The following is a 23,619-nucleotide window of genomic DNA, read 5'->3' as shown; positions in this document are numbered from 1 at the left end:
CATTAATTGTCGTCGATAACGTTCTCCATTCATAGTTTCACCCGGTTGCAGCAGCTCATAGTACACCACACCTTTCATATCCCACCATATGCACAGCATAATCTTTGCACAGTGAATATCTCGTTTTGGTTGTGATGGACCTGGTTCACCTGGTTTCACCCAGGCCTTTTTTCGTTTAGGGTTCTCGTAATGGATCCACTTCTCATCACCCGTAATAATTCGATGCAGAAACCCCTTTCTGCTCTGTCGTTGAAGCAGCAATTCGCAAATGGTTTTTCGTCTTTCAACGTCTCTGTCTTTCAATTCATGTGGAACCCAATGTGACATCTTTTGAATCATTCCCATGGCTTTCAAGCGTTTGGAGACTGTTGTTTGATCAACGCCTAATGCTGCTGCAAGTTGTTCCTGCGTTTGACACGAATCCTGCTCGAGCAATGCTGTCAATTCTTCGTCTTGAAATTTTTTTGGCTGTCCAGCTCGCTCTTGGTCTGCCAAGCCGAAATCACCACTTCTAAACCGTGCAAACCACTTCTGACACGTTCGCTCAGCTAGAGCATGGTCACCATACACTTCCACCAAAATACGATGACTTTCAGTCGCACTTTTCTGCATGTTAAAGTAATGCAGCAGGACACCCCGCAAAAACACTTTATCAGGCACAAATTGCGCCATGTTCACTTAACTACAAACTGGTGTTGTTGACGCTTTAATCCACTGCCCTATACTACGAACGATACGCGATGACAGGGGTTTGCAACACATGTGTGGATACACGGAACTGTGGGACGCTCCGTTCGTTGCGCCATCTCTTGTCCACCCGCACGAATTAATTCCTAGACCAAATATTTATTTATTTATTTATTTTTCTTTTTTTTTTTTTTTTTTTTTTTTACGGTGTCTGCATTTAAGCCTATTGCGTTCCCAGCCCCAATATAATAAAGATGCAGGCATGAATATGGACCGTGTTCGCTGTAAAATAGCTGAAAAAAAGTAAATAAAAAACTAAAAATTATTTCAAACCACAACGTACACGACGGTACCAACATAGTCTTAATTCAACTTCTGTAATAAGTCTTTCTGGATCAATCTTCATTTTGGTTTTGCTACGATGCACCTTGCTCTTTACATTTTAAAGGGAAGTGGCTGCTCCGCGCGCGGAGTTCCGCGTGACTATGTAAGCACCCATTTGCTCAATGGCCCTATCCGCCTCGCGGAGGACGGAGCGCGGATAGGGCCACGCGGAGGCTGCTCCACGCGACTATGTATGCACCCATAAGAAACAATAGAACAATCTTGCCACGCGGGACTCCGCGCGCGGAGCTCCGCGTGACTGTGTAAGGCCCGTTACACAGTCAAGCGGAGCTCCGCGCCCCGTCTTCCGCCCTCCGCACTACGCGTGTGTGCTTACACAGTCATCCGTAGCTACGCGCCACGTGATTATATACAGGATTCTTCTCAGTCAGTGTTGCGAGTCAACATGAAATGTTCGAAACGACAATAGTGGCATCTTAATATTTCTGTAAGAAGAGAAAACGAAAAACAGAGAAAAATAAATGTCTCAAGATTCATCTTGTAGTTTCTCAAAGAAGCCTGAAGAGAGCTTTTGTGTCTGTGTATATAGATTTGCGAGAATACTAGAAATACTTCAATAATTTCCGTACGTCAATTCAGTCGTTCGATTACCTAATTGAAAAAATTCCATCGAAATTATAAAAATGCAGTTTAAATAGGATCCATATGCGCGCTCTTAAAATACAGCACTTTTCTTTAAAGAAAAGAAACTTGTTTTTTTTTTAAAAAAAACTGTTAAAAACTTAACAGATACTGTTTTTTTAACAAATGAAAATAACGCATATTTGTACATTTGGTTAGAACTTCACATCCAATCACTTTTCATCCAATCAACTATTTAATAATAGAGATAAATTATTTGCCTCAATTTATCTTTTTTCATTGTCCATACCTTCATTTTTACAAAAAAAAAAAAAAAAATCTTTTACATATCTCGTTCCATGCCTGTTCACGAATATCACGCTTTTTGTGTTCCTCACAAGAGGAATCCCATTAACATGGTGTTAATTTAACCTCCGTGATAATTGAAACTGAAACTGAAATTTGTTGAAAGTCGAAAAATTACAATAGTCACGTACTGTTAGCAATGGTACATTAGAGGCACGACATGTACAGTTCCAATTAAACGAAGACATTATAGCTAAATTAAAAATAACACTATAAAAATATGAAAATAGTATTATAGAACAGTATAAAATATTGCTTAGCAACTCACTATCAAAAATAAGAAAAGAAATCTGGATCAATTTTCATTTTGCTTTTGCTACCATGCACGTTTCTTTTTAAATTTTAAAGAGAAGTGGCTGTTCCGCGCGCGGAGTTCCGCTTGACTGTGTAAGCACCCATTTGCTCAATGGCCCTATCTGCCTCGCGGAGCGCGGATAGGGCCGCGCGGAGGCCTCCGCGTGACTATGTATGCACCCATAAGAATCAATAGAACAATCTTGCCACGCGGGACTCCGCGCGCGGAGCTCCGCGTGACTGTGTAACGGGTCTAACGGACCTTATACTGAAGTTGTATAACAAATTTTCTTCCTCTATTCACAAATACGCCCATAATGGAGAAGGAAGTAGACAGTCGCACTCGTCAACAATCGTTCATTGAGTTCCTGTACAAGAACGATGACAACTCAGCCACATCCATTGCTTCTTGTGTATGGGAAAGATACGTTGAACCGAAGCCATATCCAGTGATGGGTACAAAAGTTTCACAGTAGTTATATGAGTCAGCTAGGCCAACCTTGGTCCAGCAGACCGTGAACTTGAGTAAACCGTTAACAAAACCCACATTGATCAGAAATGACAGATGTGTAAGCACACAACTTGTTGATGCGACTAAGTTATCTGTGAGTTATATTGTTTATCACTGACAAAGCTGCGACGTGCTCTAAAGACAAAGAGTCCGGAGCACCTGCAGTCATCAAACTGCACCAAAATAATACTAGGCTCCACTCTGCCAATCACACACAGCAGAAAATAAGAAGTGTAGCATAAGAAGTGGTCCCTCAACCCCTTTATTGTCCGGGTCTGGTTGATTTCTTTCTGTTTTGTCGACTGAAGACCCACCTTCGTGGTAGGCAATTTGCCAGTGACCAAAAACTAATAGCATGTGTGAAAGAGTAGTGTAATAATCAGCGTCCAGGGATTTACCAAAGTGCATTTACGACATAGAAAGAACAGTGGGCTAAATGTGTCACAGCGAAGGGACGATACATTAAGTAACATCGTGTGTACATAGAAAACGCACATACATGCACACAGAATTTCGTGGTCTTGTGTTATACTATTTTAAAAAAGTTATAGCTCATTGTGCAAAACTGTTTGAGCGCCCTTTGTATATCGCAATGGTTTTATGGGTAGAGACTAAATAACGGTCCGGGCGAGTGTTTTCCCCACCAATTTGTTATAGAAATTGCTAATTACAACGTCTTTGATTACAAAGAGTAAATTAGTGTCTATCTTGTTATTGACCAGATGAGAGGAAATATGTGTTTTGCACGGTGCCCCTTCTCTCAAAGCAGTCTCTAAGGCACCTGCAGATTTTGGCGAGTCTTGAAGAAAAGCCCCCTCAGCCCAAGGCAGCTTCGTGAGGCTTGGTTGTAGTGAGGATCCCTAGTCCAATGCGGTGTTGGTTAGGGCAGGGCAGGTGTTGGTTAGTTGATCAGTTGGTCGACTGATGCCAGGTCCCTCGGTGGTTGGGCTTTTATTGGTCCTCTTCGGGTCCGTCTTCTTTCGGCTTCTCTCGGTGTCTTCCGTTTCGGTTTCTCGTCTGCTACACTGTTTATAATCAATAACACGTGTTGTATTGACATGTGCTTCTGTCGTGATGTGGGGATCCTTACAATATAATCGTATATATGGGCATAACGAGTCATATTGACACGATGGGGTTCGCAGCTGTGATTTTATCAAGAATATTTATTGAATGTGCATTTTCATGTTAGAGTACATTGTTTTATTTGTTCTTCAGCTACGTCTGCCATCTTGATTCAATATGGCAGCCGTTTGAGAATTTAAAAGATCCGTAACTTTTCTAATATTGATGATGGAAGAAAAATGAAAAGTGTTTCTTAATCCTTGTAAGGATCTTTACAACTTTTCTATCATTTTTTTCCCTTTTTTGATAAACCAACTTGTTTTAAAATGGCAGCCGTTTTAAAATTAAAAACCCCTATAACTTCCCTACTATTAGGATCGTAGAGAAAAGATGAAAAGGGGTTGTAACAAAAAGTATAAATAGTAGGTAAAAAGAAAACTGTGCGAGGTCGTATATCAAGAAAACCATGGGGGGTTTGGAAGCAAAGCCCCCAGCTACCCGAAGGCCAGTTTAAAATTATAAATCGTACTATAGATCCACCATTTGGCTATAGATTGATTTAAAAAAAAAAGTTTCGTATTAGGGTAGCTCAAAAAAGTATCATACTCCGATATTTTTATTCGTATCTTATCTTTATGAGAGACAGTAAAGCGAAATACGTTACTAGGAAAGAGAAGCAGAGAAACAGTTACTGCTGTACGAATTGTAAATAAATCGAAGTGGTAAGGACGAAAGCACAATTTGAGTTGCATAAGCATGATAATTAAGAAACTTTTGTTACCTTTGTTGTTCTAAACTCACGTATTGTCTATCTCCAGCACTTGTATGTGCCAGAGGAGTTTCTTGCATGTCAGTTGTCTCTCTGATTTGGTAGCGAGTGCTAGTGGTCAACATGGGAGACATGTGAATTTTCCGTGATGCAACGCAATGGAATTGTGACGCCTTATAAGCAAGGCAATAGTTATCGCGTAATCATGAAAAGTCTCTCTGTTAGCTCTGGCACTGTCACTTCTATAGAAACTGAGATACAGAAAATAGACGAAGATCCGAGAAGTACTGTGTCGCTTGGCTGGAGAAATCGTAGCAACTTGCACATACACACACTGTGAATGCTCAAACGATACGAAAGGTACTGCATAGTGCCAATTGCCACGCTGGGGAAGGTAGAAGAAAATTAACGTGCATTTAAGAAGTAAACCGGCAAAAACACCTGCGGTGTGCTGAGTATTGTGAAGGGTTTGACGAACTTTGGGCACTGTTGTATTTCCAGATGAGCTGAAGTTAAATATATTCGGATCAGATGGCAAAAATTGGGTATGGTGAAAGCCTAACACTGAACTGCAACCCCAACATATCATTCCTACAGTAAACCATGGAAAGGAATGTGTAATGGGTCGGGGGTACATGGCATTGTCTGAAGTGGAAACTTATCTTTAATTCAATATATTATGCATGTCAATAAGTACATTAGTGTGTTGTCCTATAGGCGTGCAGAATGTGGGTCTAGAAGGGCTCTGTCATTTCCAATAAGACAATGATCCGAAGTACACTGCCATGGAAACTAGAGAATGGTTGCTGTATAATGCTCCACGACTATTTCTAACTCCATCAAAAAGCCTAGATGCAAATCCTATAGATCATTTGTGGTACTAACTGGGCAAAAGAGTACAAAAACACTTCTTTCCGAACAAGAAATCTTTTCAAAAGGTTCTTTTGGAAGAGTAGCAAAATTTCCCATGAAAGGACCAAAACTTCGGTTCGATCTATGCTCAGGCGTCTCGAGGCAGTAATTTGTGCTAATAATCAGCTCACGAAATATTAAATTGTTGATATGATACTTCATTGTAGAACAGTTTGTTTTTCTAATTTCTGTATGAATATTGTTTTGAGTTTGAATGAACATCTTATTTAGGCTTGTAAAATTTTTTGTTATTGTGATGAAACGTTTTGCGTGGAAACATAGTAAACGAGTAATTTTATATGAATGTAACACTGTTGCTTATTTTTTCCTTTTCTATGTACACCTACGTCAAAAACTATGGATGTATGAATACCTATTTGAGCCATTGTATTTAATGCAAAAATCCATCACACATCAATTTTGTGAGTGTTGGGGCACCAGTGGCGTACGCAGAAATTCATCAAAGGGAGGTTCAAGCTCTCAAGTTCATATGATTTAAGGTGTTTTTATCGTATATTATAGTTTAGAAGGTATAACGTCGTTGGCTTCCCGCGCTTGGACCTGCTCGTCACTGGGGGTATGGTAAGAGGGTAGCCAATCACCACCAACCGTCTACTGCTCTCAACGAGCCACGAGTAACAAAGCTGACCACTCCCTATACACGTCACTACAACTTTTCGCGGAAAGCCAACGACGTTATACCTTCCGTACTTTAATATACTAAAAGCTTTTTTTATATATCTTATTTAAGGAAGGGCTAAAACCCTGAACTCCTCCTTTCATACTCTACTCTAGGCCACAAAGATGTTTTCTGAAGCCCGTGATTTTGCTGGTACGTCATTTAAAGTTGATTTACTGTCATCCCAAATGCTGCGAATATTACATAGCTATGATTCAATGGTTCGATTGGTTAATGTTCCCTGTATGTGAAATCAAAGCAAAAATACTTAAATTGTCTTATTTTAGTTCTGTTCTGAGCTTTTTACAGTTTTTGATTTCATCATTTAGAGATTGTTAGGACCCTAGTTTGATTTTCAACATATAGCTTATTCGAATTCGTCAGGAAAAGTGTGGTAGAGAATGGAACTTCATTTCCGTGATCACCATTCTGCTGCCACGTAACATTACACAAATGTGTACCCGCCGAACTTGGTGGGACGTGACTTTTTTGATGCCCTGTGGTTGTTAGTGAGAACTGGCGATTATCCTTTTTCCATTGGTTCACCTAGTTTCAAATTCGATTTCTGGTAATAATTCAGCCTTGTACTTGATATTCACTTTGAATGACAAATGCTTTCATAATCTTCGATTTTATTTCAGGATATTCCATATGTAGAACTAAAAGAAATGTGCATAAATGAATTGAAGACGATGTCGCCCCATAGAATAAGAAAAATCATGAAGGGTAAGTTTTTGAACTTTGTGTTATCTTACATTTAATCAGTGGTGAACATTAAAACAGATTTTTTTCCCTTCTTCATTTTATTCATCATAAAAATGTAACATTGAAACGAAGAGGTGTGCAAGTTTACCCTCAACTGGCGAAAGACGTTTTGAAAGAAGACAGAGGCCCTGGAGAAAATTGTGAAGAGAGGAAAGAATATTAGCAACGAAAATGTAGATCGATGCTTGGTGTATGTAATTGACAGGCATAATCATAAAATATACTGTGAAATGATAAATATGTGTATTTAGACGACAATGTTATGCTTCTGTATGAAGTGTATTTATTAAGATCATAATGGAATTGAAAAGTGGGGAATAAAATTTCCCATTAAAAAACTAGGGTTGTGATTCTTGACTCATCTTTAAAATGATTGTCGTACAATGATTTCATGGAGATTTCGGATGTAAAATACATTTTCTGGCTAAATATTTGGCTCTGAATTTATATTTGCATTGTAAATGTAGTTGTTCAAAATTCTGCAGTCGAATGTGTAGTACTTAAGTCATACGTGGTGGTAGGCTGGTGAATTAAATGATCCTATCCCAAGATTGAGAAAAAATGTATCAAAATGAGTCACATTAATTTTGAAAGTTTTGCCATATCATAAAATAGATTAAATACCATTAATACAAGATCTAAACTATCATACAGAAAATAATTTTCTTTGATTAGTTTTATTTATTCTTTAATTGTGTGTGTTAATAGTTGCTTGCGTGTTTTAATGCATGAAAGTTAGTAAAGATGCATCTTCAGACAGCTTATTAACAATTGGAAAAGTTGTATTAGTATTTGTATTTTTAATATATTTTTCTTGAAATTTAACATCATGTAGTAGGGTAGGGAAAGTTGCTCAACCAAGGGACCATATGTACTTGCGGACATGGCATCTACATCCTTCCTGAATTTCTTAGTATTTATTTCCTCCTTCTAGTGAAATCATTTTTCCAAGAGTGTTTGCCCGCCATTAAGTAACTGCATACAGCGATGAAACAAATTAGCGAGGTGATAATTTCTATTTTCGTATATAAAAGTATTTTTTTTTTATTTTTCACATTTGGAATTGCTGTTCTTGCTCATGTAAGTGGAAATGATGATCAAATGCTGCATTATATATAAGATGCCTACCTACTGTTTCTGCATTTAGGTACTTGTTAGTTTATTATTCACTCCTTTTCTTAAATTGACTTTTGTTTATGAATAAGGTGTTCCAAAGGACATTGGCTTTGATGTACTATGGGATAACACTTTACATGTAGTGACCATTTGTTGTAATGATCTTATAAATGTACTTTTGATATCAAAATGCTTAGTTCTGTACTTATTGCACGGCAAATAATCTGATAAAACTGCAGTAATATTTGTTTTATATAGATATTGTGTTAAAGTTCCTTTATAAAGCAAAACTTTCAATTTTAATAAGAAAAAGGAAGTAGGATATGATTTCTGTATATATACTTTTTATCGTTTATTGTGTAACACATAAAGTAGTCGTTGAAGACAGTCGGTTATTATAAGATTTATTGTTGCCTCCAGTCACAATAACTATCTTCGTCGTTTTGTATGTAGCTCTGTAAAAATTACGATTGAATTCATCTAATTGCTGCTTTGAGATACTCTGTCACTTGAAGCTGAAATACGTAATCAGCAACATATTTTTCCTTAACCATTTACAAATTACCCATTTCAGTAAAACAAAATATAAAAAGTGTCTCTTGATTGAGCAACTTTCCCTGCAAAAAATGTTGTCCCCACAAGTGATAGAACCTGGACTATGCGTGTGGAAAACATTTGTCTCATCGGATACTCGACAATCTATTGAGGTATTTTATAGTACTGATAGAACAGTGGGTAATGCCAATCGTCTTAGAGTGATTTACTTATTTATTTATGTAGTGGAATAAATGTATAAAAATGTATGCTCAAACACATCAAGAAGAAGTAAAATGTTTTCGAAATGTGATAGAAAATGAATTTTGTTAGTAAGGAAACGCGGCAACGATGAGACTTTTCAATAAATAATTATCACTTAACACATTTCTTCAATTATAAATGTTCTAGAAAATGCTTATAAGGCTACGAATATTGTAGATTGTGTGTTGGACGTCAATACTCGGACTTCGTTGCATCATTTCTAGTCACAAAAAGAAAATTTGTACACCTTTCTGAGTTCAACATGAACTTTGATCTGTCAGGGATCTCCTGAACATAGTGTTACTTCAAGTTCATTGGAAGTAAATCGGGTAGGGGATATTTAAAGGTACCCATCCGACCAATAAGTTGTGAATTTAGGACTTTCCGATCATGAACCTTAAAGAAAAACGCTTGTACATCTTTAAAGATACCACACCGATCAGTAGTTTCTAATTTCGGAAGTTCTGGCTATGAAGCGAAAATATTAACTGCTCATCGATACATGTTTGAAGGTGAGTGGACAACTGAGCGTTGTATTATTTCTTGTTAGCATTTTTTTTTTTTTTTTTTTTTTTTTTGTTTATTACTTCTAGTTAGTAAACTAACTAATAATAAGATTTTATCTATCAGAAAAAAATCATCACGTGGCTTCAGAATCAAATCCGACGTTTATCAGAGAGTATCTGAAATACCAGTTCTTCGTATAGGGAACGTAAGTTTATGGAACAAAACATTTGTATCCCTGCCTTTTTGGATATGGGTTTCAATGAAAGTGTAATGGTGGAAATCCATAAAATATTCTACTTTTGGTGTAAATACTTTAACATTGTACTTCTATCCCCTAAAGAGCTCCTTCGTGGCTAAGCGGTTAGCGTACGCGCCTTTGGCGTGGGAGATCCGGCTTCGATTCCCGGCGGGCAGGGTTGGCAAGGTAATTTACTTGCTATGTATTTTACATAAATTACGCGTAATTTACTAGTAATACACATCATGTAGAAAACCAGTTTTTTACGCAGACGTAGAAACTATATTTCTTTCATTAAAACTAAGATCATTTTGATCATCATCATTAGAACTAAGATCATCATAGTCGGTTATATTGTAAGCTTAGTTTTCTTATTTAAGCATTAAAACATTATTATCTTCGAAACATTATATTTAAAAGTAATGTTTTCATGCCAAATCATAGTAATAAAAGATAATTTTGGATTGCCCCTCGCCGGCTCACTACTACTTTCCACCTATTAGCGCACATACAAGCACAACCACCCAATATATAAGCACTCAGTAAAAATATGTGTTGGTTCGAATATGTTTGAAAGTATCAAGTAACCTTTTGATTACAACAATTTATTGTTATATCTTTGCAGCTTTTAATATAAAACTCGAAACATTTCAGTATACTTTGAAACTTCTATTAGAAAAGAAAAAGAGATTGCATGTTAGGCTCATTTCACCTTCATATCACACACTAACACACACACATAACTGATACGAAGAATACTGAACAGAATATTGAAATAATGAAATTTTAGAATAAACTGATTTGTTTTTCTTCCATGTTCCAACGATACTATATATACCACTTAGCACTGGGAAATATTGAATTTTCGATGTAAAAGTTATTAGATTCTCATTTTAAACACACACAACTGAAAAAATATAAAAGCACCCAACAGAACATTATACTACATTTTTCGGAATGTACTCATTTATTTTGCTCTTTTCTTCCAAGTGCAACAACAACACTAAATATATTACTTCCCTTACCACTTGACTATAATTTGAACTTTTAATGTAGAAATGCTCATAATGCTCATAATAAATAGACAAAACTGAAGAAAATACTCAACAGAATATTGAACTACTTGTTTCTTCGTTGTTTTTGGAAAGAAGCAATTTGTCTTTCTTCCTAGTTCGAATACTGAATATATTTCACTTGGTTCCAATAAAACTGAGTATATCATTTCATTTAAAACTTAGCCATTATTTTAATTCAAAAAAAAAACAAAAAACATGCCATTTCCATTATAGTTTAGTACAATTCGAACGCAATACTCTTAATCACACTAATATTCACAACTTGAGTTGTCTTGTAATTTGAGGTTGTAGTATATTTGAAGTAGTTTCTTCGAACGTTCGAAGCTGAGCCGGTTCCTTGTGACGTTATGGACAAAGGACCAATTTGAGAAAAGTCTTTCAATTTGCGCTGAAGATGCTGGGATGTTCAATAACTTCATAGCAAATTCCGACGACTCCATATGTTGCCGAGTAGCGAAATACCAGAATGTGCGTGGTGTTGTAATTTCCTTCTTCATAAGTTCTTCAAATTTTCCACATTTTCCCCGATATTGCTGGTAGCTAGTTATTCCTGAAGGGCCGAGGTTTTCCAACAGAAACTCCTCTACTTGTTCGTGATGCTTTTCTCAGACATTTCAGAAAGTCGTCAAAAATGGAGACCACGAAGTCTTGCCATTGTTGTTGTATTGCACAATAGTTTCTCCTACGGCTTCTCTGGCACAAAACTTTTCTCGATTACAGAGGTTTAAAACATGAAACACGATCAAATGGGTTTTGAAACCAGTCACACGTGCAAACTGTATTATACAATGCTACTTTACAAAGCCAATACAAAATTCCCAGTTTATGCTTACGGATTAAGTTTTGCAAAATCCAGCTAGATTCCATACAATTTTATGAAGAATTTTTTTTAAAGCTCAGCGCGTAGAACGTTTTCTTTTAATTTGTAGACCTGTTTCTAAATTTTTACGTATTTTACGTAAATTACGCGTTTCTTACGCGTATTTTACGCGTCACGTAGAAAACCTTTTTTACGCGTAATTACCCAACCCTGCCGGCGGGAGCTCATGTGGTTCGGATTCCACGTTAATCAGTAAGTCCACGTCTCATATAGCCTCGTTGCTGAACGGGGCGTTAAACTTAAAAGCAATCCCACTCGACTCTACCCCCTAAAATATACCCTTTAATCAAAGTGAAATGATAAAAGCTCAGCTTGAGGTGGGCAGTATGTTCCAAAAGTCATCAATACTAATCTCAGTCACTTCAGACATTTTATTTTTCATTCTGCCTCAACCTGCACGGCGTTGGGCGCTGAACTTGGACTTAAACGGAATAGAGACTGTCACTATTCATCTTTGACCCTGAAAATTATGAATTCGACACTAATATTCGGTTGTTTATGATTTTAGTTACATGTCATCCCTTCCCCATCCCATCCCTAGAAATGCTAATGCGTTATACCCCCCACGAGGCCGAACTTGGACTTTAACAACATGAGGAGCGTCATTATTAGGGATGCGCACGAGTCGAGTCGAGATTAAACCTGTCTCGACTCGTCTCGAGAAAATGTCTCGACTTGAAAATATGTTTCTGTCTCGACTCGACTCGAATTCGAGTCGAGGCGTCTCGAAATTCGAGTCGAGACAAAATATACGAGTTAAAATATACGCACACATCAGCCAGATCATTATGACTACCTACTTAATTGTCAGTATGTCCACCTTTGGCACGGATAACAACGGCGATGCGTCATGACATGGACGCAATGATCCTTTGTAGGTCGCTGGAAAGAGTTGGCGCCATATGTACATACACTGGTCACCTAATTCCCGTATATTCCGGGGAGGGGGGCGATGAGCTCTGATGTCACTTTCAATCACAACCCAGATGTGTTCGATTGGGATTCAGATCTGGCGAGTTTGGGGGGGGGGCAACAAATCACTTTGAACTCGCCCCTATTTTCCTCGAACCACTCCATTACACTCCTGGCCATGTGATATGGTGCATTATCTTGTCGAAAAATGAAACTACCATTGGGAAACATGTTCATCATGAAGTGGTGTACGTAGTCTGCAAGCAGTGTGCGATACGACTCGGCCGTCATGGTGCCTTGCTCGAGCTCCACTAGACACATAGGTGCATAAGCGTAATTTGGCCCATTACTCCGTAGCAGGCCTTTAAATCGAAAACGGTCCGAGATATCTACAAACTGAAAAACACGTATCCCAATAGTTGCAAAGGACAACAGAGCGAAGTAAAAAGTTTCGTCCCAGGGTCCCAGACAGGGTCCAACTCAAAATTGTCAAATGGAAAGAGGAGTCAAGTGGTATATCGCTTGAAAGCTCTTGTAAAAAGAAAGAAGCTACAACAAGTCCCGATTCGCTACAATCACCCTATGCAAAATGGCGGCAGGTCAAAATGTCATCAAAATTTGCATTGAAAACAATATGGCCACCCCTATAAATCTGAAACGGGCAGCCAGACGGAAAAACTGAAAAACAAATGTCACATGATGTTCAAAGGACAACAGATCGAACTAAAAAGTTTTGCCCCAGGGTCCCCTGCAGGGTCCCAGACGGGGTCCAACGCAATATTGTCAAATGGAAAGAGGGGTCAAATGGTATATCGCTTGAAAGCTCTTGTAAAAAGAAAGCAGCTACAACAAGTCCCGATTCTCTACGATCACCCTATGCAACATGGCGGCGGGTCAAAATGTCATCAAATGTTGCATTGAAATGAATGTGAAAAAACACATATTCCAGTGGAATTGGCGGTAAAATTGCTGGACAGTGCCCGGTAGCCCTGGAGAGTTGTGGTGTTCATAATAAAAACACATCAGCGAGTGGTGCACACAGCCGAAATATTGAGTCAATGACACTAGTCGGTAGGGAGAAAACAACTTTTTTCACTTTGTTTGCACAGAATTCTTCGAGATGTGGATCGAAGCAAGCATGCTCTACCAATGTTTCCTGCATCTGTTTCGTAAGGGGTTTAGGGCTCTTCCCTTGACCTTGGTGTCCGCACAGGATGTGTGTTTGAAAGTCCTTTGTCGGTAGTTGTAATGTTGCTTCTTAGGGTGGCCTCTCCCCTCCCAGACCTCCGACACTATGTGATCAAGGAAATTGAACACTGTATCCTCGGGTCGTACTAAGTTAACCCGCCACTTTCAGTCCTAGGCTTCCATAGGATTACTGAATTGTAAAGTAAAGTAGATTTGCGTTGATTGACAATCCCCATTGTTTTCCTTATCTTTACAGACAAGTGAATGACAAATAATATTTCCGAACTCTATATTGTGAAGCTATAAACCTACGAAATGTAACGGAGGTCACGTGTCCCGATACACAAAATAGGATATTCTGCACCTTATTAAAATTAAACATTAAATTGAAAGTATATTCTTTTGATGTCACAGTTTACTAAACATATAGAAATATAAACTTATGTACCATTGAATCTCCGCAAGCAATTTATGTGGATAGCACAGACCTCCAAAGTCATGTCTCGATATTTCTGTGTAACGGAGGTCATACCATCAAGCGATGTCATTACTCACCGCACGAAAACTGTTCAGAACTGGCAACAATTTGTAGTGAAGGAAGATGGCGCGTGTGATTAGTGACTGCAGCTGAATCGAGCAGATAAGCAATCAATTACGCAGGTAAGTGCAAAATATATTAAAAATTTCAGGCATGACTTTTGAAAACGTAACAACGGTCGCCTGATTCAAAGAATAAGTTGATATCTGTATGTAAATTAAACTACTATTTTTTAAATCGCATTCACAATACTAACATTACTGAAGAGGGCAGCACGATTAAGCTCACGTGAGAACGATAGCTGAAGCTATAGCCCGAAAATGAAACGGCGGTCACTGTAACAGCGGTCACGAATTGGCTACTTTTTTGCGTGACCGACGATACAAAAAATGACCGCTGTTACATGCGTGACCGCCGATACTTCATGTTTTAATTAGAAGATTCTTTCTAATGATCAAGCTATATAAAACTACAGAATTAAAGATTGCAAAGAGTAATGAAAAGTCTCTTAGAAATATTTGAGATACGAGATGGATTAGAGGCTTGTGTTTACCTCTTACCATGTTTTAGAATCTTATTGATTGCTTTACTTTCTTTTAAATACAAATAAGTTTAGGAAACCATTCGGCGTGGAGTGAAATACAGACAGAAGCGGTCACTGAAAACTGATTTAGGTCCTTCTAAGAATAGCACTTTTAATATTTTATTGTGAGTACATGTAATATTAATTGAAAGTATAATTTAATAACGCATCAGAGTTCGTAGTATTGTACTATTACAGAATGGAATGAAGATTTTCCATGATTTTCCTAAACAAAGGATCAAGACGCTGCGTTCAGTTCGATATTTTATTTTTTGTCCTACAGTGTATGGTAGGAAAAAGGGCATGCTCCTAGTTTGCTGGAATTATTTTGCAAAACACTGATTACGCTACAAGGTTTTGTAGATCTTTTCAGACGATGATCAGTATTTTTAAACGAATACGTTTTATAAGTTAAAATTTGAAACCACTGCTTTACAGGTATTTGTTTCTTTTTACTTCCTATATAGCGATGGATGTTCAGACTCCAACATCTTCAAAATCAGAATCCACCCTACGGAGGTATTTACACGATCGAAATGAAAATCTTCTTTCACAGAAGAAAGTCAGGCAAAGAAGGAATCTTAGTGGTTCGGCACTTGAAGAAAAAACAAGGAAGGATCGAGAGGGGCGACGTAGAAGACGTGCAAAAATGACAGAAGATGAACTTGAAAAGAAAAGAGAGTACAACCGAAGAAGAGCTAGTCATTAGACAATGGGTAATTGTGAAGCTCGATGGAATATTGTACCCTGGGACTATTACTAAATTGGACAGCTGTAATGTGATACATGTAAATGTAATGCACTATTCAGGACCCGGACAGTTCAGTTGACCTAAGAAAGAGGATACACTACCTTATCGCTTAAGTGATGTGAAGGCTATAATAGATCCCCCAGTGAAAGTCATGACACCAAAGCAGCGAATATTTCATTATGCATTTCCTAAATGTGTTCTGCTTTGTAATTCTTCTAAGTTAGACTAAAGGACGGTAAAAAGATGAAGTTGCCATGTTAGCTGCGAAAGTGTTCAGAACAAAGGTTTTTGTATTCTGTTTAAACTTATTTTATTTTATTTAAGAAACAAGTAGCCTTTCATTTTAATCTCAATGCATCACTAACTTTGGAGAGCAATATTTTGAAGACAAACTAATTTGTAGTACTTCACTATTGTAACTAATGAGAAAAATATATGCAGAAAATATTTAACATATACAGTTCAACGTTTTATTAGGTAGTAAAATACTCCTTGTGAACAGACCTACTCACCTGATAAAGTTACGATAATCATGGATATGTATCAATGTCACTGTCGAAGTAACAGCGGTCACAGGTAAGTAACAGGATGTCACAAGCATTGTAACATCGGTCACGTTGTAACGGGAGGTCACACAAGAAATATAATTAATATAAATTGGGCTTTTACATTTCTAATAATGTTCTACTGTTTTAGTTAATTGGTTTGCAAACCTTTACTGTAAAAAAATGCAATCGGTCCACTGGCAACGATATTAACTGCAGTAAGTAATCTAATTCACTATTAAATTTCTCCTTTTTCTAAACAACAATGGATTTTTACATTTTATTGACAATCTACATCAAATATTTATATAAATTTGAATTAAATGCACAAAAGGTATCACAAAAATATTGACAAAAATGGATCATAATTATTATCCATTTGTTGATTGGAAATTAATTCGATCATGAAAGTGTGACCTCCGTTACAATTTTCAAAACAAGCACACAAAGACGTGCGTATACCCAGCGACGTACGAGATATTTCATGGAATCATATAGTGCACTTGTTTCTTTGAATCATAAGCTAATATAAGGCAAAATTTCAGTCTTGTACAATAACTTTAATTTTTCACGATTTTCAGTAATGAAAGTGGCGGGTTAACTTAGTACGACCCCCTCCCGACTGGCTAGTGCAACGGACGAAATATTTCGTCTGTGTGCACTACGCGATGGTTTGTTTCCATGATGCACATCATAACTCTCCAGGGTACGGCAATTATACGGAACATTCCCCTGGGACATGTTGTTTTGCACCATGTGTCCGCATTCAGCCCAGAATCCTAAACGGCGGTATAAATAGATCTGTATTGTGGACTTGCCGTGTGCTATCCAATGACGTATAAATCTTACCAATCCCCGAGTGTCACGTTGCGACCCTCTCCGCGTTATTGTGTTATTTCTGTTCGAGAATGCATTGTCCCCCCAAATCCCGACCTAGGTTTGAATGATGTCACAGCCTGGTTCGTCTGTATACCTATCTTAAGCTAAGTGTTCCTCAGTAACAACAGGCGAATAATGGGATTGACGCAAGGTTCCAGCCCTGTCCTTACCTGCCCTTTTCTTCCCTATGCGTCATGTAAAAGTGAAATTCATGAGACATTAATGTCGTGAAACGTATAACTTCAAATGAAATACCGAAATGAATAAACATACACATCTTTGATAACGATTACTGCAACTGGATTGTGCTGTTTACTGGTTTATGTTTGTTGTACAAAACATACGCCTTTGGAGAGAAACAGTCGCAGACAACCTTGAATTGAAAGGCACGAACATGAGGTACGCTGGAACACAGTTTGTTCCACAGTAAGTTGAGCAGGCTTTGCTGAAGGGTCGTTAGTACGAATTGTAGTGAAGTACTTGTGCTGTGCAAAAGTAATACACGCTACGAATTGAGGTAGAGGTGTGTGTGTGTGTGTGTGTGTGTGTGTGTGTGTGTCAGAAGGATTCCATTTCATTGTAGAAGCTGGCACGTACTAACCTAACATCGTGTGTTAGTGCAGTGGCGGCTAAAGATAGCATTGTATTGGAACAATGCCATATACGAACGGGGAGGCATTTGACATGCTAATGGTATTAGGGGAATGTAGGGATGCGCACGAGTCGAGTCGAGTCGAGATTTAAGCCTGTCTCGACTCGTCTTGAGAAAATGTAGTCTCGACTCGAAAATATGTTCCTGTCTCGACTCGATATGTTCTGTCTCGACTCGACTCGAATTCGAGACGAGACAAAATATGCAAGTTAAAATATACGCACACATCAACCAGAACATTATGACTATCTACCTAATTGTCAGTATGTCCACCTTTGGCACGGATAACAACGGCGACTCGTCTTGGCATGCACGCAACGATCCTTGGTAGGTCGCTGGAGAGAGTTGGACCAGATGTGCACACACAGGTCACCTAATTACCGCAAATTCCGGGGAGGGGATGATGCACTCTAACGTCACGTTCAATCACATCCCAGATGCGTTCGATTGGGTTCAGATCCGGCGAGTTGGGGGGCCAGAACATCACTTGGAACTCGCCCCTATGTTCCTCGAATCACTCCATTACACTCCTGGCCTTGTGACATGGTGTATTATCTTGTCAAAAAATTCCACTACCGTTGGGAAACATGGTCGTCATGAAGGGCTATACGTAGTCTGCAAGCAGTGTGCTATACACCTCGGCGTCGTAGTGCTTTGCTCAAGCTCCACTAAACACATGGATGCTCACGTGAATGTTCCCCAGAGCCGCCGCCAGCTTGTTAATTAAGCCGCCGCCAGCTTGTCTCCGTTCCGCAGTACAGGTGTCAAGGAGTTATTCCCTTGCAACATGATGGATTCGTACCCTCCCATCATCATGATGAAGAAGGTATCGGGATTCATCAGACAATGCAACGGTCTGCCACTGCGCCAAGGTCCAGGGCGATGATTACGTGTTCATTTCAGTCGTAGTTGCCGATGTCGTTGAACATTCGCACATGGATGGGTCGTCGGTTGCGGAGGCCCATCGTTGGGAATGTTCGATGCACTATGTGTTCAGACACACTTGTATTTTGCCCAGCAGTAAAGTCTGATGTTTGTTCCGCCACAGTTTGCTGTCTGTCCTGTTTTACCAGTCTGCCCAGCCTACGACGTCCGACATCTGTAATAAGGTGGGGGGCGCCCAATGATATTTGATAGTACTTCTTTACCTGTAAAAATTTGAACGGCCCGGTAAGTTTGTGTAGGGTAATTAACAAGCACAGAGCAGTACACACGACACGTTTAGGGAAACTTTGATAAATCAAGCATTTCTACAGTCCATACAGGATATTTTGGTGCTTAAGAATGGTACTCTGATTTGAGAAGAGTTTCTTTAAGTTAACTGTAATGAAATAACAGACCAACTTTTCAGTCCGGAGTGAAGTCGCCTACTTAAGACTTCATAAAACCATAACTTCAAACCGATTTTCTTTAACGCAGCTAAGTTGTGCTTTAATCATGAGAGCAGGACATGTGTTTTCTTACATCGTACTCCCTCAACATCTTAAAGACAATTTCATTAATCAGAAAGCTGTTTGGCTTAAAGTCCTAAACATGGAATGGTCTATAAACAGACTCTCCATCAAAAAGGCTAATTCTGTTACTTATAGGATTGAGTTGGTTGAATATAAGAAACTTCCTCTCGCCAGAGAAGTGAAGCGTCTTCAGCAGAATCTTCGTTTGAGGTTAAGTTTCTACAAAAACAGTCGTCAAGTTCTCGCACCGAAAACTAAGTCCAGTATTCTTTAAGTTCGCACTCAGTTGAATGCAGTCATACTGCGGTTAAAGAAAAGTATTTGAACTTCGTAAACAAGGACCCTTCTTGCTCACGTTTCAAATAAGGCTCTTACTCTAAAATCCCTACGACTTGCTCCATTACTATGGAAACCAGGTATTGCTAGCAATCTTAAATAAACGTGCTAATATCAATATCCATAAACAGACACTATCTTCCGTGAAAATGTTAGATGTTCCCTGCTAAGAAATAACATAAGAGTAATCTATTTCTCTATCTGGGGATTGATTTACCTAGCCTTAACTAGAAACAAGTCGAACTGACTCAAAATAGTTCTTAATTCCAGTCATACACTCAGAAATAACTTATTTCAACAGATATACTGCCTGCTTCAAAGCTTGTCACAGAGAATACTGCTCCAACTTGAGACTATATATCTGGTATATAACAGAGAATCCATCTTTCTCGAAGCAAAACCAGGGTTGCTACACTTGAGACAATAAATGATGCCAGTGGTGGCCTGAATTACGATAGATTTTTCTAAATTATGCCAGATTCTTCATTTATTTTTCCACACTAATTTTAAAGACCAGCCACCACTTACTTTCATTAAGAGGAGCTAACTGTATTCAAGTATTTGTATTAAAGAACTAACATGACTCTTACGCAAACGATAGAAATGAATTAGTAAATGGCACATATGTATAATTCAATTTTAGTTTAAAGATACTTGAATGTGACTTAAATTTATATTTGTAAGTTTTTAGTTTATATCCGTATCAAACAGCCAGTTTATGACGGATCTACTGCATAAAGTAGGATCCCAAAAAACGTCATTGGAATTTGTACCATCCTTCAGTCGAACCAGGAACTGAAACATAAAGAGTGACATTTTCTTTTTAAAGATACTTTATTAAGCTGAGTGTTGTGAACATTTACGTTAGTACCTAGGTAGAACTACTAACATTATACAAGCGCGATTCCTCAACTTTATGTACACATTACCAAATATTGAACCCCCTTGTGTCCATATGGTTAACGTATGCGACTTTGTTGTGGGAGACCCAGGTTCGATTTCCGGTGGGAACTCCTGTGCTTCTGATCCCACGTTAATTTGTAAGTTCACGTCTCATATAGCCTCGATGCTAAAACGTATACTAAACTAATCGAATACTAAATACAAGTATGTAAAGAAAAATGACGACGCACCAAGATGACGTAAATTTGGGTATCAAATCCGTCTTGTGTTTCCAGTTATTTTCCAGTACTATTTTTTCTAGACATCCTTTCAGAAGACAGTGATGCAAATTTCGTAACTGCGAATTCCTGCCCGAAGTCATGAAATTTTCCGATTAGACGCAAAAGTTCCCACCCACTAAGATAGATACCGTAAATTTACAATATCTAGCAATAAATAAGTTTGAAAAATATCGCTTTAGACGGGCTATGACATACAGTTGAATTCATTCTCGGTGTATGAAAGGCATTATATATAATTATGCATGATAAGATCACAAACAACATTTTAAAATATTGGGTGCCCTTTCTTTTAACAAACATTATATTTCCTTTTATGGTGTGGAAGGGGATATTAAGTTCGGCAAGAATTAAAAAATGTTGGCCTTAACACGATTCTTGTGTTGCTGTGCACCGCATGTTTCTTGCCACAGAAAAGGTGCAGTACATTTTGCAATTCCTTTACATTAGCTTGATGTTTCAAGTCTTGTGTGTTTCTGAAGTTCACTTTTACCACAAAAGAGCTCAATGTTAACAGGTCTTACATAGATTTGGTTCGATTCTCAACACGGACTACAACTACACGTTAAATTGTAGATCCGAAAGCCATTCTTTGTTAAACCTCGCTTATTACCGCTCATCTTAGTAATATATATAAGTTCACCGAGAAGCAAATGTTGCATTTCTCCCTTTCATCCTAGCACGAAACAAAACTAAACACAGCTGTGACACGAAGGAGCTATTTCGAAAAGAAGTAAGCTATTACCTGACCAGCGAATGAGTGCGGGCGGCCGGTTTTGGAACTAAAATGCAAGCAGCAGTGTTTCTACCCGGATTACTTGTAATCAATCTATCACAGTTCTTTTTGTCCTGTTCGTAATAAACCACTTCATGCACATGCTCAAGTTAGGGCGGATCCAGTGGGGCGATTGCCCCTCCCCAGAATAGGATATTTTTATTTTAAAAATGAAACCTAAGAATTTTCACCTTTGTATTATAGATGTAAAATAAAACCTAAAATAGGTAGGCCTTACTTTTTTGTTTTATGTTGCAGAAGCCAAATGAAGCAATAAATAGACAGAAATTACTTACCTTGGCGTTCTTGTACAAAAAGAATGTCCACCTTCGAAATTGCAGGAGGTCATTTCTGTTCTAGAAATTGCAAACAATAGCTACTTCTCCTTTTCTAAATTTGTTTTTTATTATTATTTTTGCAACACACTCTTACCTTGATTTGACTTCGAACGACCGCCCCCCCCCCCCTCAAACATTCAGCCTGACTTAAGACAAAACTATTTATTAGTTTCAAAACTTATTGAAGTTATTTGCAGAACATTTTAAGTAACAAGGAAAACAAATAAATAAATAAAAACTCAATTTTAACTTGCGAACAAACTAACCTCAGTATTGTACAAAGGATCAAACGCTCTCTGTGGCAAAGAAAAAACGAATTAAAATTGGTCGATTCGACTCGTTCCGAAGTTTTTGACGAGAGGATATGTAGAATGTGTACTCATTATTTTCTGGTGACTGTCTCTAATAATTTCCATTCATATATCACTATTCACAATACATCTGTATTACTGCAGGAATGGTTCACTACGACCAGATAACTTACGGCGTTCTTTACTAAGCGTAAAGAGATTCGGCTATGCATTACATCTAAACTGCAACTTTTAAAAACCATTGGATACACTGCAGAATGAAACTCTCCGCTCCCTTGTCCCACCGCGCTTACCAAGAAACTGATGTAAACACAACAGCAGCGCCATCCTTCTAAAACCGCACTCCTATCCTGGTCAGGTAATATACTTATGTGGAAAACAACTTCGTAGAGATGTGCACCACTGGGCACTCGCACCATGTAACCAAGTGTTTAAACAAAATTTAACCTCACCCAGGATATGTATTTCAAAAAACTTAACCCTTGTTTTCGTGGCAAGAGAAGTTTCGTTTTCAAATTTTATATTTTGCAGGTACAGTAGTATGGCCTTGATGAGTGAAGCAGTTCACTCTTTTGTATTGCAATGGTTTTATAGGTAGAGACTAAATGATGGTCCGGGCTAATCTTTTCCCCTTCACCAATTTATTATAAAAATTGCTAATTACAAATGTCTTTGATTACAAAGAATAAAATAGTGTCTATCTTGTTATTGACCAGATGAGAGGAAATATGTGTTTTGCACGGTGCCCCTTCTCTCAAAGCAGTCTCTAAGGCACCTGCAGATTTTGGCGAGTCTTGAAGGAAAGCTCCCTTAGCCCAAGACAGCTTCGTGAGGCTTGGTTGTAGTGAGGATCCCTAGTCCAATGCGACCTCGGGTTAAGGAGAGGTGTGCCCCTAGTCCAATGCGACCTCGGAGTAGGTGTTGGTTAGTTGATCAGTTGGTCGACTGATGCCAGGTCCGTCGGTGATTGGGCTTTTATTGGTCCTCTTCAGGTCTTTTCGTGAGGTCCGTCTTCTTTCGGCTTCCCTCGGTGTCTTCCATGTGGGTTCTCTTCTGCTATACTGTTTATAATCAATAACACGTGTTGTATTAACATGTGCTTCTGTTATGATGTGGGGATCCTTACACCCCCCACACTGAAAAAAAAATATTCTGCAAGATTATTTTTGAGAAAAATACATAATTGTTATTAATGAAAGTTATTTGCACCACAACACTGATACATTTGGAAACACTGTATAGACACTATAAAACACTATAAACACTATGATACACTGGAAAATCACTATGAAATAAAAACACACACACACACACACACACACATATATATATATATATATATATATATATATATATATATATATATATATATATATATATATATGGTGGTAATAACACTATGTTTCTGTCCCATCTAAGCAGGATCAAGGTAGTCACTATAATTTCCCTTAGAGTGGGTAGAAGTATCATCACTGTGATTAATAAATATATATCAGTTCATTAATGGTTGGTCTCTATGTTTATGTCACATCCGGTATTTGTAGTTT

At 38.1% G+C, this 23,619-nt stretch overlaps 1 protein-coding gene across 5 annotated transcripts in view; it reads left to right on the top strand.

Annotated features, from left to right (window-relative positions):
• The window catches only part of LOC145688213 (uncharacterized), a 392,276-nt gene that overhangs the window by 180,246 nt on the left and 188,411 nt on the right, over positions 1 to 23,619 (top strand). For all 5 annotated transcript variants that reach the window (XM_081762115.1, XM_081762114.1, XM_081762117.1 and 2 more), the window contains exon 4: positions 6,891 to 6,975. In XM_081762115.1, the coding sequence (XP_081618241.1) occupies positions 6,891 to 6,975 (85 nt within the window). The remainder of the gene's footprint in view (positions 1 to 6,890; positions 6,976 to 23,619) is intronic.

Source organism: Thermobia domestica, chromosome 6 (assembly GCF_964235325.1).
Source record: "Thermobia domestica chromosome 6, izTheDome1.hap1.1, whole genome shotgun sequence".
In the NCBI taxonomy this organism is placed as follows: domain Eukaryota; kingdom Metazoa; phylum Arthropoda; class Insecta; order Zygentoma; family Lepismatidae; genus Thermobia; species Thermobia domestica.
The sequence above is the reverse complement of the archived record's forward strand: the minus strand, read 5'-3'. Positions and strand labels throughout refer to the sequence as shown.